Here is a 17,194-nt window from a genome sequence, read left to right as displayed (position 1 = left end):
CACTTTACTTCAAATTGCTCGTCAAAACCCATTTTCCCAGCAGAGGTAAACAATGCTTAAAATCTTACATTCCCATGTAGATGGTACATGCAAATTTCATTCACCCGCATTAGAAACATTCATTCTTTTCCCCTTGACATTTTTCTTCTTTGTTCAAAACACTCTCCAGAGTATGAAAAAAAACTCCATTTATGAAGCACAATGTACATTGGTCATAAACCCTTAAAAATGATTCATTGCCAATCATTCATGCTCAACTGGCTGAGTATCTAAATATAGACATTGATTATTTTGTTTTATTTATTTATTACTCACCTTCACCCTACAGTGAAATAAATATTCCATAGTCAGTTTAATTGCTCACTGGACACAACTTTTATTGATTATGGTAATAATCTAGGTGGTATAGCTTAGGTCAAGTATCCAGTTTTTGGACAGCCCAACTGCTGGATGATGAATCCCTCCCCAGCCCAGAGGCTGGGGGAATCAGAAGAGAGTTATATAGGCATCAGGGACCCACCCTGGCACAGGCCCTGCCCACAACCTGTGTGCCTAATGATAACCCTCACTCAGTCCCATGAGCTTGAGCTTAGTCTTTGGAGCAACCCCACCTAAGATCCCCTACGTGGTTCCTCCATTTGACTACAGATCCTGCCCAATTCACCTCCCTTTCCAACAAATACAGTTATGGCAAAAGCTTATATTCAACTTACATAGCTCTACGATGAGGGTGAAAACCTCACTACATGACCACCAAGTTTTGCAAAGAGTAAAGTTCCTGTCAACCAGTGGGCAAAAGAAGAAGCTTTTCACCCCAGCATCCATCCAAAGCCTTGTCACCCATGACTAGCTCCAGCCAGGCAACCCCTTGCAGTGCCCACATTGGCTCCTTCCCCCAATTGCACACATAGAAGAAGCAAGTCCATTGTGAAAGGGTGATGAGTAAGGGGGGTGGGTTGCATTTAATCAGCGTACCTAATCCCTGATGCACAGCCAATGTTGATATACTATAAGTTCACACAGAAGATACAGAGAATCTCAGATGGCACTACATACTCATGGCGAAGGAACTCTGACACCATGGCAAATCCCACAGCATCTCTCTCTCTCTCTCTCTCTCTCTCACACACACACACACACACACACTCTCACTCACTCCCCTCAGCACTACTTTCCGCATTCCAATTTTATGGAATTTTAGGAGGGTAGGGTTTCTCCCCCAATCAAGCTGAATGCACATAGCCCAAGTGAATAAGAAAAAAGAAGAAGTGATGCAGCCAAACAGCTGCTCAAAGGGCAGCAGGGGGCTTGATTTAGTTTCCCCAACAACAGCTGATCAGCACTATCACTAAGTATCTGACCTGGGCTTATGTGCACATGTTGCTGGACTGCTGCCATGATGTCCAATTCATATCCCATAAGGCAAAGTCTAGAATTCTGGGGAGTTGTTGTGTGGCAGTGAATACAACCTCCCTGGATAAAAAGACATGCACTCTGTAACAACATCATAATTAATACAAATGCTGCTGACTTGTGTTTATTGTGAATGCAGCTTTAGATACCTTAGAAGAGAATGGTTTCTATTCTGTTGGCTCCTATTTGTGGTCATTTGATCTCTTTAGACTATGTTAATATGCTGTATCTCTGCTGTTCTATTTGCAAACTCTAAACCAGCTTTAGTATCATATTTTGCCTTAAAAGCAGCTCCATTTGCACCAGAATCAAAATGTGTCACGTAAACACAACCTACCTTTGGGGTGTTTCAACATCTCGTTTAGTGCAAGCTACGGTCTTCACTTCAGTGCTGTTCACATGCCATACTTCCTTTTTCCCCTCAACGAGCTACACAGCTCACAGGCCCAGCATGTTAGTTTAGTCCTCTGAGCTGGCGGGCACACACACAAGCCTGCTGCTTTATCCAAGGCTGCCCCTGCCAGTCTTCATTCAGATGGCCTACTAACTTCAGATGAAAATCTTAATCCAAACGGTGCTGGCCAGAGCACAGATGCAATTCATGAAGTAACTATCCTAAGTCTGAGCCACAGATCATGAACTGAATATTATATGCTCTCCCTAAGGAAATGATGTACTCTGTTTTAAGGTCCTCACAGGATGGACATTGGATAGCTTGCTGGGGAAAAACAAAGCATAACCTGTCCCCAGTGGGAAGGAAAGCCCTGCCTAAGGTAATGCAAAGACAATGATTTAAAGGGTAAGTGCAAGGAGATGATTTTGCTTGTGTTCCTTTTTGCAACTCATAATACATTTTATCTTTGAGTGAATGGAGATACTAAAACAAATGCATAAAGGGCAAAACAGGCTACCAGTTATTAGATCAATTAGATCATAAGAGGAAAATTCACAAGGTACGACCAGCCATTTCTTGCTTCCTAATCTTCCTTAATAGTTTAAATATAAGAGGTACAAAACAGTGTCCCAATCTAATACCACTAAAGCCAAGAGTTTATTTCTTTAAAATGGGAAAAGCCAGCCATACATATATTATGGCAACCAAGCAGCCACCTGGAACCCACCAAGAAACACTTCAGTGTAAAGTCTGTTCCATACAGGAGCTAAAAGGTGTTCAGAATCTGGTAAAAATGCAAACAATTGATCATAAATTGAAGTGTAGAAGTGATTCATGCTGGTAATCTCCTTGCCCAGCATGAGAATTAGGACAAAGGAAGCACTTTTTCCCCACACAGTGCATAATTAATTTATGGAAGTCACTGCGCAAACACATAATGATAGTCCTAGCTTAGATGGCTTTAAAAAGGGATTAGACAAAGTCATGGAGGATAGGCTATTCACGGCTATGAGTCACAATGACTATTGCAATCTTTAGGTTCAGAGGCATACTGATGGTGAGCAACAGGAGTGGGTTGGTGCCTTAATGTTCTGCTTCTGGGCTTTCCAGAAGTACCTAGTTTGACACTGTGGGGAAAGAATACTTAATTTAGGGTACCTTTGGTCTGATGCAGCAGTTCTCCTATGTTCAAGCTCCACCTATTTTGTCTGCGGTCGATACAAAGACTGCCCATATGGTAGTGCTAATCTAATAATTATTTTTTCCTAACCACCCATGTATATATGTGGGTAAGTTTAAAACAAACAAACAACAACAACAACAACAACAACAACAACAACAACAACAACAACAACAAAGCCATACTTGGAAAAGGGAGGGCCCACTGTCTTACTTTTAAGAGATGCAATCTGGCTGTAACAGATTTATCTGATTAAACAGAGGGAAATTATATTAACTAGCAATTGAATTACTGCTAAGTAGAAGCCATCTTATTAAAAAAAAAAAGTTTCTCTTGCTTTTCCATCAAGAGAACATTCATTTCTATTACAACCAGATTCCAAAATGGTCCATCAACTTCATAAAACAATTCTAAAGTCAGTATGCCTACTTCTTAACACTTATCTGATTATAGAATCAAATAAGTACCAATGCCATTTATACTACACAAATGGAGGAGGAATGAGAGCCATTTCATACATGACACTGCTGACACACAAACTATCTCCATGTGGTGGTGGTGTGGGGGGAGAATGTATACTGACACCTGTAAAGTACATCAGAAATATTCATTTTGTGGTAAGCACACAATCCAGAAAGGCGTGCTTAATTCTTGGCACATCTGCTCATAGAATAATGCTGCTTGTGCTGTACTTCACAATTATTAACGCAAACAACAGTTTGTGTTCCATTCTTCACAGATTCCTGTGTAGGAAAAATGCCACGTGTAAAGAGGCCTTGAAGACAGGTGAGTGGATGATATTGAGGAAACAGAAAGCAATTATCAAAGTTAGCCAGAAAGCTAGTGCTCACACTCTAATCTTGTGTTATAGGATCTGTAATAGCAATGAGTGAGATTACCCACCTCTCATTTAGCAGGACCTCTGGAAGAAGCATCTATGTAATGAAACAAGTGTCCCATCAGCAACTGCAATTTTTGGTCACCAAGGTACTTTAACCTTTAAATTGGACCATGCTGGCATAGGGAGAAAAAACCCAGCATAAGAATGATCTATTTAAAATGCCATTGTCCATTTAAACCCAGGGCACAAAAGAAACTACGGACACACACCAGCAGTTCCCAGGCAGAGTGCTGCTCAGCACTAAGCCTCTTAGGTGTTGTCTTTACAAGACACTTAATTTCATTAATGCTTGGCTAAAGATGAGATTAAAAGATGTAAATTTGTGGTCAGTCTGTGCACAGAAACCAGATGCTTTCAGTACAAGCTCAAGGGAAGGAGTGTTGCTGAAGGCACCTGTTGGATAGTGCTCATGAGAAGTAATACGCTTTTCCTTCTGTTCAGAGCACATGCTCATGTATACATTCAGATAACCTTTTATAAAGAGCAAGTTCAACATTTCCCTTTGGGAATGACATTGATTAGACCAGTGGCTATGTAGAATGTGATCTAGGCTGGATCTACACAGATCTGTAAAAACGCTATTAAAGGCTATTTAAAAAACCATGATATATAGCTCTCAATGCAATTTCCCATTGCTGACAGATCACTGCTCTGCGGCAGCCTCTGGTGTCACATTTTTATAATGCATTTTTAACATTATAACCGACCAGTGTAGATTCGCCCCTAGTCAATTTCAATGTTCCTTTAATGTATCTGGAACTAAGCAGAGAAAGTAGCTGCAATTAGCAACCAATGGCTTATCAGCACCGTCTCCAAATTCATCTTGCAGATTTCCTGTTCCTGCATTTTTGAAGAATGAACCACATGACATTTCCATTATCTGGGTGACATTTCAATTTTTTCTTCTGGAGCTAAAACCTGCTTTTTCCTAACCAGTAGTAACACAGAAAGGTTTTCTAAAATGATGACGTGCCACTGTGCCGTGCAACATGCGTTTGCCATACCATAGTTTGGGGACTATCCCATTTCCCTCCGTCTCTTAGCTCCTCTTCTGCGCTGCTCTCCAAATCTCACCCACCAAACCTCACCCCTCCTTGCCTCATTTCTTTTTCATTGTTGCTGCTGTTCCTTTCTGGGTGAACATTTCTCTCCTTTCTCTCCTTTCTGGGTGGATTTACCTGGGAGGAAACCCCCTTACAATCAGTGGGGCTTACTTATGAGAAAGAGGCGACCCAGAGTGAGGGGTACAGGCAGGAAGCAACACATTTACCTGAGAAGTCCCTTTGCACCCAATTGGGTTTACTGCTGAGTAGAAGTGCCTGAAACTGAGTTTGTTAGTTTAGTTAGTCAGTAAGCAACACAGGCTGGATTTTCCTCTATTCACTGAGTGGGGGCTGTTGTGAGACACTCTTTCTTTCAAAACACAGAATGTGCTATTCCTCTGTCTATGTATGCGCCAAGAGCCATGGAGGGCTACAACGAACAAAATTTTTCAACAGCATTCTGGAAGAGCCCTTTGAAACACAAGCCTCTCCCACCAATTCTAGTTCATGACTAGTGGCACTGCAGGGGTGGTTTTGCTGGGAGAAGTGTTGCTCTGTGCCCTCATATCCTTAGGTCATGTGGGGGGGGAGAGCCAACAAAAATTTTTTGTATGGTACTTCCTAAAAGAACTGTCATGTGGTGTGTTGGAAAAACACCAGTTTATTGCTACAACACTGGCATATAGGCGGTGCTTAAAAACCTGTCTTGCTCTGCTTATGGAAGTCACTGTTACAAATTTCTGATTTAGAACCACTTATTATAATTCATTGCAAGATAATAAGCAGCAGGGTTTCTAATTAATTTTTAAACAGAAATCAGCACTCAACCTGTTGAATAATTCAATATGTTGTACAAACTAAGTAAATTAAATGCCATAAAGACATTGAGTTGGTTTAGGGGCCATGTTTCCAGTCCTCCAAATCATGGTGTAGACTGTACAATAGAGGATTAACAGCAAGACCTTTGCTAACACGCTCCCCTCACCCTCCCCATGGGACCAGTTTAATGAACATTTGATCCTCCCGTAGTTTGCGTGAGCCCTCCAGACTTGGGCTGTAAATCACAGTTTGTTTGACTGGTTGGTTTGGTTTAGGGGCTTCCTGATAAAAGAATAACTTGTGTGTGTGTGTGTGTGTGTGTGTGTGTGTGTGTGTTTTTAAGTGATCATATGAGGGAAAGTGTGAAATAAGCATGTTGGGACTGGATATGTGATATCTGAAGCATTCAGGTGTGTGTGGATGTATAGGCATTTGGAAGAATGCAGCTCTTAACAAATGCTTCACAGTTAGAAAATAAAATGGGTATAGGTAGGAAATAATGCCCAAAATGGAGCACAATCGTGCAAGTATTTATGTACAGGTGGAAATGGAAAGCATGTACCTAAGCAGTTCAAGTCTATTCAAAGCACATAAAGTTCTATTCAGTTTTCTACATGTATTTCTAGTAATATGCATATTTTTCAGTTACTAGGTTAGCATGCATGGCAAGAACTTGTCAAAATACTATGACAGTTGCACAGAACACCAGAACAGGGAAGCTTTTTGTGGCGTTGCACATAAGAATCACAGTTAAACTGCCCAAAGCTCCAACACCAGCACTGTCTAAATATCGTGACAGGAAACCTTTCTATCCCATTAGTAAATATGTAATACTAAATTAAAACACAGGGGAGATAACAAACATCTTGATAAATGCTGTATTTCACAGCTCATGATTCCTCACAGTTATGCCAGAACCTCCCTGCCCTCGCCGCCCTCTCTCTTACACTAAGACTCGAGTGTTACACTTCGTTATATCCTACATTACAAAGCACATTACTATATTTTGAATGGTTTCTTCAAAAACTTAGGCCCAGTATGAAAATCTTAGCTTCCCAGCTCAGGGATGCATCTGCAAGAGTGTTCCTTTTCCTCTTCATCTTCTGACAAAGATGGTTGTTGAACTTTTATTTCTTTCATCCAAAGCTACCCAATAATTTATATGCCAAAGGTGCTTTTAGTCCTGACACAAACAGCAGCAAGGAGGTTGTGATACTGCTTCTAAACACTAGCGTTGTGCCACAGATGCACAGACTTGCACTGTTTCAGCTATCTACATCTACTATTGATACAAAGAACAGGCATGTGGAAAACACAACAGCTTATTTTCTTTCTATCTATCTATCTATCTATCTATCTATCTATCTATCTATGGGACTTATATACCGCCCTTCATCATAAGATCTCAGGGGGGTTCACAAGATACCAAGGTAAAAGAACAAATAAATAGTTAAAACAAAAACAACAAAACAATAACCCTCCTCCCACTAAGACATTTAAAAGGCTGTAGAATATTAATCATCCAAAGGCTAGAGAAGCATTTGGCAAAATTATAAAAGGCAGACTCAGAAGAAAACATGGATGATTGCAATGCATAAATAGCAGCTTCTTAGAAAGGGAAGAGGTTATGTTGGAGAGTCAGGGCTCTTTCCTTCTACCTCAGTCAGGTTCCTAAATATATGTGGATGAGAATGACATGAGCAAGAGGGAACTGTAAGATGGCTTGCTATTGCTAATGTAGTCTTTATCCTAGCAGAAGATTAAGTTTCAGGCAGGTGTCTACAGAAAGAGACAACTTGAAAGGATATAGTGTTCTACTAACAGACTAAACTCAAACTAGGCTGGTACCCACTGAGAGAAAAATGAAAGCACAGAAGGCATTAGGGGTGGCAATAAAGGCTGAAGGTCAACTTCTTGCATTGTACTTAATATGCAATGCCTGAAAATCAGGTCAAGATTGCACAAGATAATCTCATGAGCTTTGCAGAAAAACCAAATACGCTCACACCCTTTTCCACCTCATATCTCACTCAGCAGGCATATCAAAAGCATGCTCTTAAAATGGTGGGATGTGGGTTTGTGGTTTTTTTGCAAAGGATATCTTTTGAAAAATGAGGCTTCGAGGAAAGGCAATATTTCTATAAAACACTGGGAGTGGAGAGAGGAGGAATAAGATTTTAGCAACTATTTCTGCGAAGTCCTAACGCAGCAGCAGCTTCCATGCGTTAGTTATATCACTACAGTGTTATATATAGGCCATACTCATACATAATATTGGTTGCAGACCTGCAGAATGTGCAGTGCTTCTTTAACAAGAAAATCCTGTTCAGAAGCTGTCCCATAGGTCCCCCTGAGCTATCCAGCTTGCATGGCAATGATTAGGGGCCTCATCAGCTCTACTCTTCCCACAACCTTCTAATCCCAAAGAGGCATCTGTTCCCTCATCCCAAACTTACCCAACTCAACCTACATGTTTCCCCACCGTGGATGCTTACTGTAGAATGGCCACATTTCACTCTTCATTTACATAATGGCATTGCCAAATCATTGTCCACCTGTGTCTTCCACGTGCTACTTCTATCTCTCTTTTTTTCTTTTTACCACAGAAAACCTTCTGGTAAAGAATGGAACAGGAGTACAATATCCACGGCTGATTGCTAATCTTCAGTCTTTTCCAAGAGGCATAGTTTTTACACATGCAGTAATACCTTTGGCAGCAAATCTACTGATACTTGGGTGCTCCTTCTCTATTTCCTTTCCAGTTAGCACCATTTTATCAATATTTTAAAATTTGTGATTTTTATTATTTATTAGCACTAACTATTAATGCACTAGTAGTAAAACTGATTTTGCTGCCGCCATTTCTGAGCTTCAGATCTGTATTACAGCATGATACTTACACCCACACCTCTATACCTCCCAAAGTGTGGAAAGTCAATGGCAATTTTCCTTGTAGCTAACAGTGGAAGAGCAATTATTAGAAAGTCCTGGAATATGCCTGACTGGAAGCACCCATGAGAGGATTCCATCTCATGGGACTCTTAAGCTTTGCACACACAACTCAGTGGAAAGAGACATGAAGTTAAAATGAATCCCATTTTTCTTCAGCCAAAATCACATCAATGTGAGAGAACAGAGGTGTTCCCAACAACTTACAAAGGGGAAAAAAGGGATAAAACAGACTACCTGATGACTGTCCCACATACAAGCTGGAATCATTTATGTCTCCGCCATCATCCCAAATATACTGGGACTGAAGGATCTTGGAATCTTCATTCTCCTCGCTGGAAAAGCCCGAACCAGGTGAGGCTAGCAGGGCATTGGGGACAAGGTCTGGCTCTGACACCTCCAAGTTTGGCTGTTCGCTGGTATCTAGAGACTCTAAGTGAGACATGGCTGAGAAATCCACAAACGAGGTTGAAGTCAGTCCTTCAGTACCAGGATCTTCTGAAACTGCACAGTAGATACACAAAGAACCTACAAACAAGAATGAGATCAATATCAGTTTTAGTAATCATACAGAACCTTGAAGGGGGGGGGGGCGGAAGTAATGGAGCTCTCTCTCTTCAGAAAAGGGCACCCAAAATGATCAAAGTTCTGGAGCAATGTTACAACATTTCAGGGAAAGACGAGTAAGGAGGGGAGATGATTGAGGTGTATAAAATTATGCATTTGGGGGAAAGGTAGATAATATTAAAACCTCTCTCATAATATTAGAACCAACGACCAGTCAATGAAGCAGAATTTTAGAAGACTCAGGTCGGACCAAATGAAGTACTTCTTCACAAAGCACATAGCTGAACTATGGAATTCATTCCTGTAAGAGTTAGTGATGGATCATGGGCATAGCCAGGATTTGGGGGGGGGGTAGGCCATTTGTTTTTGGGGGGGCAGAACCTCAGTTAGCTATGTATTTTTATTTATTGGGGAGGCAGCTGCCCTCCCCCTTGGCTACCCCCATGACTTGGACGACTTTAAACGAGGATTATACAATTCATGGAGGTGGGGGTTATCAATGGCCACCAGCCACGGTGGTTATGTTCTACCTCCAATGTCTGAAGCAGAATTATAATCTGGCAGAATACCAGTTGCTGGGGAGAGTGCTGTTGCATTCCAATGTCCTGTTTGCAGGCTTCCTGTAACCATGTAGTTAGTCACTGTGGGAACAGAATGCTGGACACATGGACATGGGCCTTTGGTCTGATCATGTGGAGTTGTCCATACATTCTCTCAAGAACAGTCACAGGCTTCTCTGCCTTTACAGCAACATTTTTACTCACTTTGGTATAAATACATTATCCACAGCAATCACACAAAAGTGATGAATATACTCTCTGGGGGAAGAACGTCATTTTCAGGTATGAAAACCACAATGCATCCACTGCAGGGAAAATTATATACTGCTGCAACTGAAGCAACCTGAAGGAACCCTTTTAAACTATGCACAAACCAGTGGGTTTGTATCTGCATTGAAAAGTGACTGCCTAGAAAGCCCTTAAGCCTTTTTGAGAAAAAAGCTGAAATACTGCAGATGAATGCATGAACAATCATCAGACGTCTCAGTGACAGAACCTAGTAGCTTCCCATTCTCATCTGCAAACAGAGAGGTGGGCTGGGGAAAAGTCTGTTTTGCGTATTCATTTCATAGCCATAGTGACCTCAGAAACAGATATATTTAATTCACTAAGGAAAAAAGGTACACCCTTGCAAATCCAGATAAATTCCCCCACCTCAAATTCCTCCACAGTGTGGGTCGTGGAGTCTAGCAGTGACTGAGACACCAATTCTGAGGCTACAGTAGAATCATAGAATCATAGAGTTGGAAGAGACCACAAGGGCCATCGAGTCCAACCCCCTGCCAAGCAGGAAACACCATCAGAGCACTCCTGACATATGGTTGTCAAGCCTCTGCTTAAAGACCTCCAAAGAAGGAGACTCCACCACACTCCTTGGCAGCAAATTCCACTGTCGAACAGCTCTTACTGTCAGGAAGTTCTTCCTAATGTTTAGGTGGAATCTTCTTTCTTGTAGTTTGGAACCATCGCTCCGTGTCCGCTTCTCTGGAGCAGCAGAAAACAATCTTTCTCCCTCCTCTATGTGACATCCTTTTATATATTTGAACATGGCTATCCTATCACTCCTTAACCTCCTCTTCTCCAGGCTAAACATGCCCAGCTCCCTTAGCCGTTCCTCATAAGGCATCGTTTCCAGGCCTTTGACCATTTTGGTTGCCCTCCTCTGGACACGTTCCAGTTTGTCAGTGTCCTCCTTGAACTGTGGTGCCCAGAACTGGACACAGTACTCCAGGTGAGGTCTGACCAGAGCAGAATACAGTGGCACTATTACTTCCCTTGATCTAGATGCTATACTCCTATTGATGCAGCCCAGCATTGCATTGGCTTTTTTAGCTGCCGCGTCACACTGTTGGCTCATGTCAAGTTTGTGGTCAACCAAGACTCCTAGATCCTTTTCACATGTACTGCTCTCAAGCCAGGTGTCACCCATCTTGTATTTGTGTCTCTCATTTTTTTTGCCCAAGTGCAATACTTTACATTTCTCCCTGTTAAAATTCATCTTGTTTGTTTTGGCCCAGTTCTCTAATCTGCCAAGGTCATTTTGAAGTGTGATCCTGTCCTCTGGGGTGTTAGCCACCCCTCCCAGTTTGGTGTCACTGTACTAAGGAGTTAAATTGGGTTCCTGGCTCTGAGCACTATGTTGATGATTGAGGGACCACTGAACCTCAGGTTGACAGACAGGAGTCCACTAATCCAACTCTCACAGCACCAGAGCCCACAGAACTGGAGCTAGGACCCTCATGAGCACTTTCACCTAGGTTTGAGGAGCAAGTGCCCCCCATACCATACCTTGCCAGTTGAGTGCTGCTAGGAGCACAGCAGACAGAAAGTTATGATACACAGAACTGCCTACCTTTTGACCAAAAGGCTGGCCCTAGTCTTCCACAAGGGGACAAAGCCTAGGAGAGGTGGACTGGAGGCAGAGCCACAAGAGAGCTCAGTTCAATGCAACCCATGTTGAAGGAAGTTGCTCACTAAGAGCTGTCCTTGGTGCTGTAACAACCGACTAGCCTTGCCCTATGCGTTGGTCCCTCAATGAGAACAGGGCAGATTCTACACTGACCACAATTATTTATCCTCCTTTACTGCATCTTCCTGTGAGATCTTTGGTTGGTCACTATGCTAATAGGAATTCTAAAATCCAGTTTCCCTTTTCCAAGTCACCCTGAGCAATTACACCCTCAGTAACTGCCCACTCACTGTTCATTACAACTTCAAAATATTCTAAAGAGAGATCCTTCATTATGAACGAGGGACTGTGTTTTCACTGCACTGCAAAAGAATTTGTCCCTTTGATAAGAAGGCTTTCCCTCATTTTGACATAACAAGTTTCTAGAGATGCATGTGCTTATCTCTGCAGGCCGAGACAGAATTAACTCTGTAAAATAAACTCTGTAGAACTAAGAATTGCACCCTGACCCATGACATTTAAATAGCTATACTGTCTTGATTTCTCACAATCCTTTGTTTTGTTTGTTTTTGATGTGTCTACATTTAAGAGTTTATGTTAATTGAGTGGTCGGGAACCTATAGGCTGTGGGCCTAATGACACCCGACAAACCTCAGAGGCTGGCCCATGATGCCATTTTGGGCAAACCACTACCATTTTTCCTGAGCCTGACATCATGCCAGGAATGGAAACTTTAAGCCACAGCTTTAAACTTCAAGCCACAGCTAAAAGGAAGAATAACCTGGAGCGCTCCCAATTTTTCATTTGTGTCAAAGTCAGCACTTTTTGAAATGAGCATCTTTTTCTGTCACACTGCGCAGCGAATTGAGAGCACACTTAACTGGCCAGATCCTATTCCCTGTGTTAAAACTGTATCAAACAGCAAAGCTTTGCTATTGCTCAATACACATCACTCATTAAAACAGGGAGAAAAAGTAGTGCTGTAGTTGGAAAGTCATGTGAATTAAGCAAGCAAGGTATGCATGTACTACATTCATCTTACTCCTGGCTGTTTTGAATCTCCAGGAGACCATATCTGTCTAGATGTACAGAGTGTACAGAGGGGTGGGTTGGCAGCAGCTACCCAAGCTAGATTAGCATGCAAGCAAATGGGCAAGTATTAAGAGGAGGTGGTGCTGGTACCCAGAGCAGTCTTTGGATTGGGACTCCATAAACATGAAAATAGAAGGAAGAATTTACACACTATTCATTCTAGAAACTTGAAATCAAAGGGAGTGCATTTTTTGAGCCTTGGCTAATGCTTGGTCTGCAAGAGCTTTTCCACATCTGATTCATCCTTATTTTTGGAGACTTTTTATTGCCCTATGTGCTTTCTCATTTTAGATCAATAAAACAAAATTAGCTAAAGGAGATCAACTAAGACAAAGGCAAATACCAGAGATAGCAAAAGTATGACAGGAGCAAGCAGCATTGGAAAGAAGTGCACTGCAGCATAAAGCAGCCAACCAAGGCTTCTCTGGCCATCCCAAGGGATGGACAACTCTCACCAAGTGTTATTTGCACATAGCTGAGTCAGTCAGTCACTAAAGCCAAAACATCCCAAAATATGCTCCATTATAGAGCATGCAGCATGCCTTTGCAGGTCAGATTATATCTTGCTTGAACACTCTCCTAGCTCAGTCTACAAGGAGAGAGAGATAGAACAGAATTGTGTCTAGGATTTTTATGCCTTCACACAGCAGCTGTCACTGAGCTATTATTAGCACTACAGCAGCATCTTGAGACCCCCAAAAGAGAGGTGTGTGTGTGTGTGTGTGTGTGTATATAATTGTTGTGCTTGGACTATAAACATATGCAAGTGAGATAACAAACACACACTAGCTGCACTCAGAATAGACTAATCCTGTTTATCTGCTGTGGCGACAGATATGCAAGCTGCCATGACTGGCATCAGCCTTTGATTGTCAAATTGAGTAAAACCACCAGCCACTCCCAATTCATCCATGATCTTAACGTGACAAGAGACTCCAATGGGCCCGACAGGCAGCAGAATGCCATCAAACTCACCTCCCTATCCAAGCCATGTAACTGCTTGCCTATGGTGCACTGCTGGTGGTGCTAGAATCTAGTGCTGGCCTTGAAGGCCCTAGTACTAGGACCCTGTTGCCCAGTTGTATTAATTTGCTTGTGTGCACAAGTTCATAGGATGGGATAGGTACAGAGGCACTAAGAAATGAAAGTGTACGACTGGCAACCTTATTTGCTATGCAGCCAAAGATGTATTTGCTACAACGTGTACATGTGACAAAGCTGTGGCAAACCACAGAGCCCTGGTGCATGTACCTGTAAGATACACATGGTTAAAAAGCACACATTTACTGCATACGTATGTAACAGTTTTATTAGTACATAAGCCCTCTTAGATCTGCTGTGCATATATCTGTTAAAAAATGAAAGTGTGGATTGCTAAGACCATGTCAAAAATGCCATAACAGGGTAGTGTCTTAGACACAAGATTCACCTTCTCTTTCCTTCTTGAGGAACTCCCATCAGTGTTACAAAGAAACCCAACACAGATTCCTGGGGGGGGGGGGGCGAAGTGGCAAGGTTGCTTCATACCTCTTTATTAGGTAAATAATGTTCTGTTCCTTGAACGCTGAACTAGAGAGACACCAATTGGCCATAGTGCATAATATAATGTATTCTATATTTAAACCAGTGGTTCTTTGGCTTTTACTGTAACAGCAGTCAATTTATTACCAGATTACACATAGCTACATTTACAATGCAACCCTAAGCATGTTTACTCTGAGAAATAAATTCTATGGAGTTCAACAGAAATGCAATAGTAAGTGCATTTTGGATTGAAGCCTCAGCCAAGAAAGGTGAGGAGTGGTTTACTAACCTGGTTGAAACTCGAGGAGCATGAACTCTTACACATTGGGCAAGCCTTATACAGTTTCATGTGCCATCCATCAGTATACTGGATAGAAAAGTATATCTCCCTCAGTGAGAGAAGAGGGAGGGATACAAATAATAATTAACGTGATCTCATGAATCTTAATTTCCATTCATCCAATTCTTTGGCACCAATTCAAACTTTATGGGTTGGATTCAATGTTATTTCTACTCAGAGCAGACCCACTAAAGTAATGGACATTACTTCCCCAGCAGCCTAAGGCTCCTTCATCTTGTCTCTCTTTGCTCCACCTTCCTCGTTTCTCTGACTGTTCTGGGAGACCAGGGGGAAGGGGAGGGAGACTCCTTGGATTCTTCTGCATAATCTCTGTCTCCTGCCCACCCCCTTCCTGCCTCTGATTCTAGAATGTTATCTGCCCCAGCCTCTTCCTGCTCACCAAACCCTGTTGCTTCTTCAGCTTGACACCTCCTCCTTCCAGTCTGCTCTCTTTTCTCCCTCTGACCGCTCATCGTCATCTCATCACCAATTCCCTTCTTCTTCTCTGGGGGTTCCCCAGCTGGAGCTTCCCATTACTACTCGGCATCCAGCCAGTCCATGACAGTTGAGTAGAGAAGTTGGGCGATATGATTCCACTAATGAAGGGTCTTTATAATCGTAAGGTTGGCAGTCCGCATGGCAGGGTGAGCTCCCATTGCTCTGTCCTAGCTCCTGCCAACCTAGCAGTTTGAAAGCATGCCAGTGGGAGTAGATAAATAGGTACCGCTGTGGCAGGCAGGTAAACGGTGTTTCTGTGCACTCTGGTTTCTGTCACGGTGTCCCGTTGCACTAGAAGCAGTTTAGTCATGCTGGCCACATGACCCAGAAAGCTGTCTGTGGACAAACGCTGGCTCCCTTGGCCTGAAAGCGGAGGTGAGTGCCACATCACGTAGACAAATTTGACTTGACTTAACTGTCCAGGGGACCTTTACCTTATAAGGTTTGGAAATTAATACAATTCTTCATAGTTTCCAGGTTGGTGGCAATAAACCTCCAGCTAAGGTATCATTGTACAGTTTAGACATATATATAGGACCATGAAATCTTTAAATGTTTTATAAAATACTGTTGAAGAACCCACCTTTAGATTTTTAAGTACAGTGGTACCTTGGGTTAAGAACTTAATTCGTTCTGGAGGTTCGTTCTTAACCTGAAACTGTTCTTAACCTGAAGCACCACTTTAGCTAATGGGGCCTCCCGCTGCCGCCATGCGATTTCTGTTCTCATCCTGAAGCAAAGTTCTTAACACGATGTACTATTTCTGGGTTAGTGGAGTCTGTAACCTGAAGCATCTGTAACCCGAGGTACCAATGTACCTCTTTTTCTTCTTCTATAATTGCCAGTGGGGCTTACTTCCGAGTAAGCATATACAGGATTGTGCTGGAAATATCTCTCATGTCTACTGCCTTCCCCACGCATTCTCTATAAAAGTCCTAAAGCTTAAAAATGCGGTCACCTGTGACGAGCCTGGCCTTCAGGGGAGCTAATCCCATTAGTGCAAGAGGTTGTTCCCAGCAGTTTGTTTACCCTCATTTAACACTGAACTGTTTACCCAGTTTAAACCCTTTAAGATTCATGATCCGGTTTACCAGGCTGGGCTACTATCCTCAACCAAAGAAAAGAAATGCTAGCCAAAGCACAAGAATTAGCAGTTGTGAAAGTATCAGCAGTGGGCTCAGTCTGACGTTTACTTCCCTCTCTGAGTATGAACTTAACCCTGGGAATTTCAAGACCTCAGCTAAGCTGAGCTGCAGAAAATTTGCTTTTGCAAAACTTGGTGGATCTGAGAGCCAAGATTCTTGGATTTGCTTTACGCTACTGTAACTCTAATTTGCACAGCAAATTTCCACCGATGCAAAACAAACTCAGCCCTGCCTTCTGGTGTTTTATTGCTCAAATTGGTCCTGCAAGAAGTACATAGCTCTAACAAAACAGCACTAGTCATATGCAAGCATCAATGTGTAAAGATTATGCTTTACAATCTTCATTACCTGCCTTCAAAGATTCTTCCCAGTTAGCAGGTTAAAGAACTAACAGATTGTGAGATGTCTAATGCTCACTGAGCAATGGTAATGACAAAGCAGGGATGTGAACTCTGGTTCAGCTTTATCATTGTCAACTAGGAGCCACACCAATTCTACAAAACCTCTGGTATACTACTAATACCATTGCCCTGAGCAATATCTACACATGTTTTGCCTACAACAAACCAAGTCCTTACAAAACACAAGTATAGGCCTGTATATGTGTACCTCAGCCTAGAGTGCGTCTCAGTCCTGCCAAGGACATATAAGACATGAGGCTTTAAGAGAGGCGCCAGTGCAATTATACAGAGATATTTGTCTCTTTGGACTTGTTCAGGGAAGTTTTACTCAGTGTACTCTTACCTTTTATTCTCCAAGAGAGATGGGAACAAGACAAAGATCTCCTGACTGTACCTACAATTATGATTGGGTCTACACATCATTTGCACTTACACAGCATATTTTAAAACAGGTTTGTT

The 17,194-nt window shown here is 42.2% G+C and overlaps 1 protein-coding gene across 2 annotated transcripts in view; it reads right to left on the bottom strand.

The window, feature by feature from the left end:
* PODXL2 (podocalyxin like 2) overlaps positions 1-17,194 on the bottom strand; it is a 54,941-nt gene that overhangs the window by 20,470 nt on the left and 17,277 nt on the right. For both annotated transcript variants that reach the window (XM_083603053.1, XM_083603054.1), the window contains exon 2: positions 8,937-9,227. In XM_083603053.1, coding sequence (XP_083459179.1) covers positions 8,937-9,227 — 291 coding nt within the window. The remainder of the gene's footprint in view (positions 1-8,936; positions 9,228-17,194) is intronic.

Source organism: Podarcis filfolensis, assembly GCF_964270895.1.
Source record: "Podarcis filfolensis genome assembly, chromosome: 2".
Classification (NCBI taxonomy): domain Eukaryota; kingdom Metazoa; phylum Chordata; class Lepidosauria; order Squamata; family Lacertidae; genus Podarcis; species Podarcis filfolensis.
The sequence above is the reverse complement of the archived record's forward strand: the minus strand, read 5'-3'. Positions and strand labels throughout refer to the sequence as shown.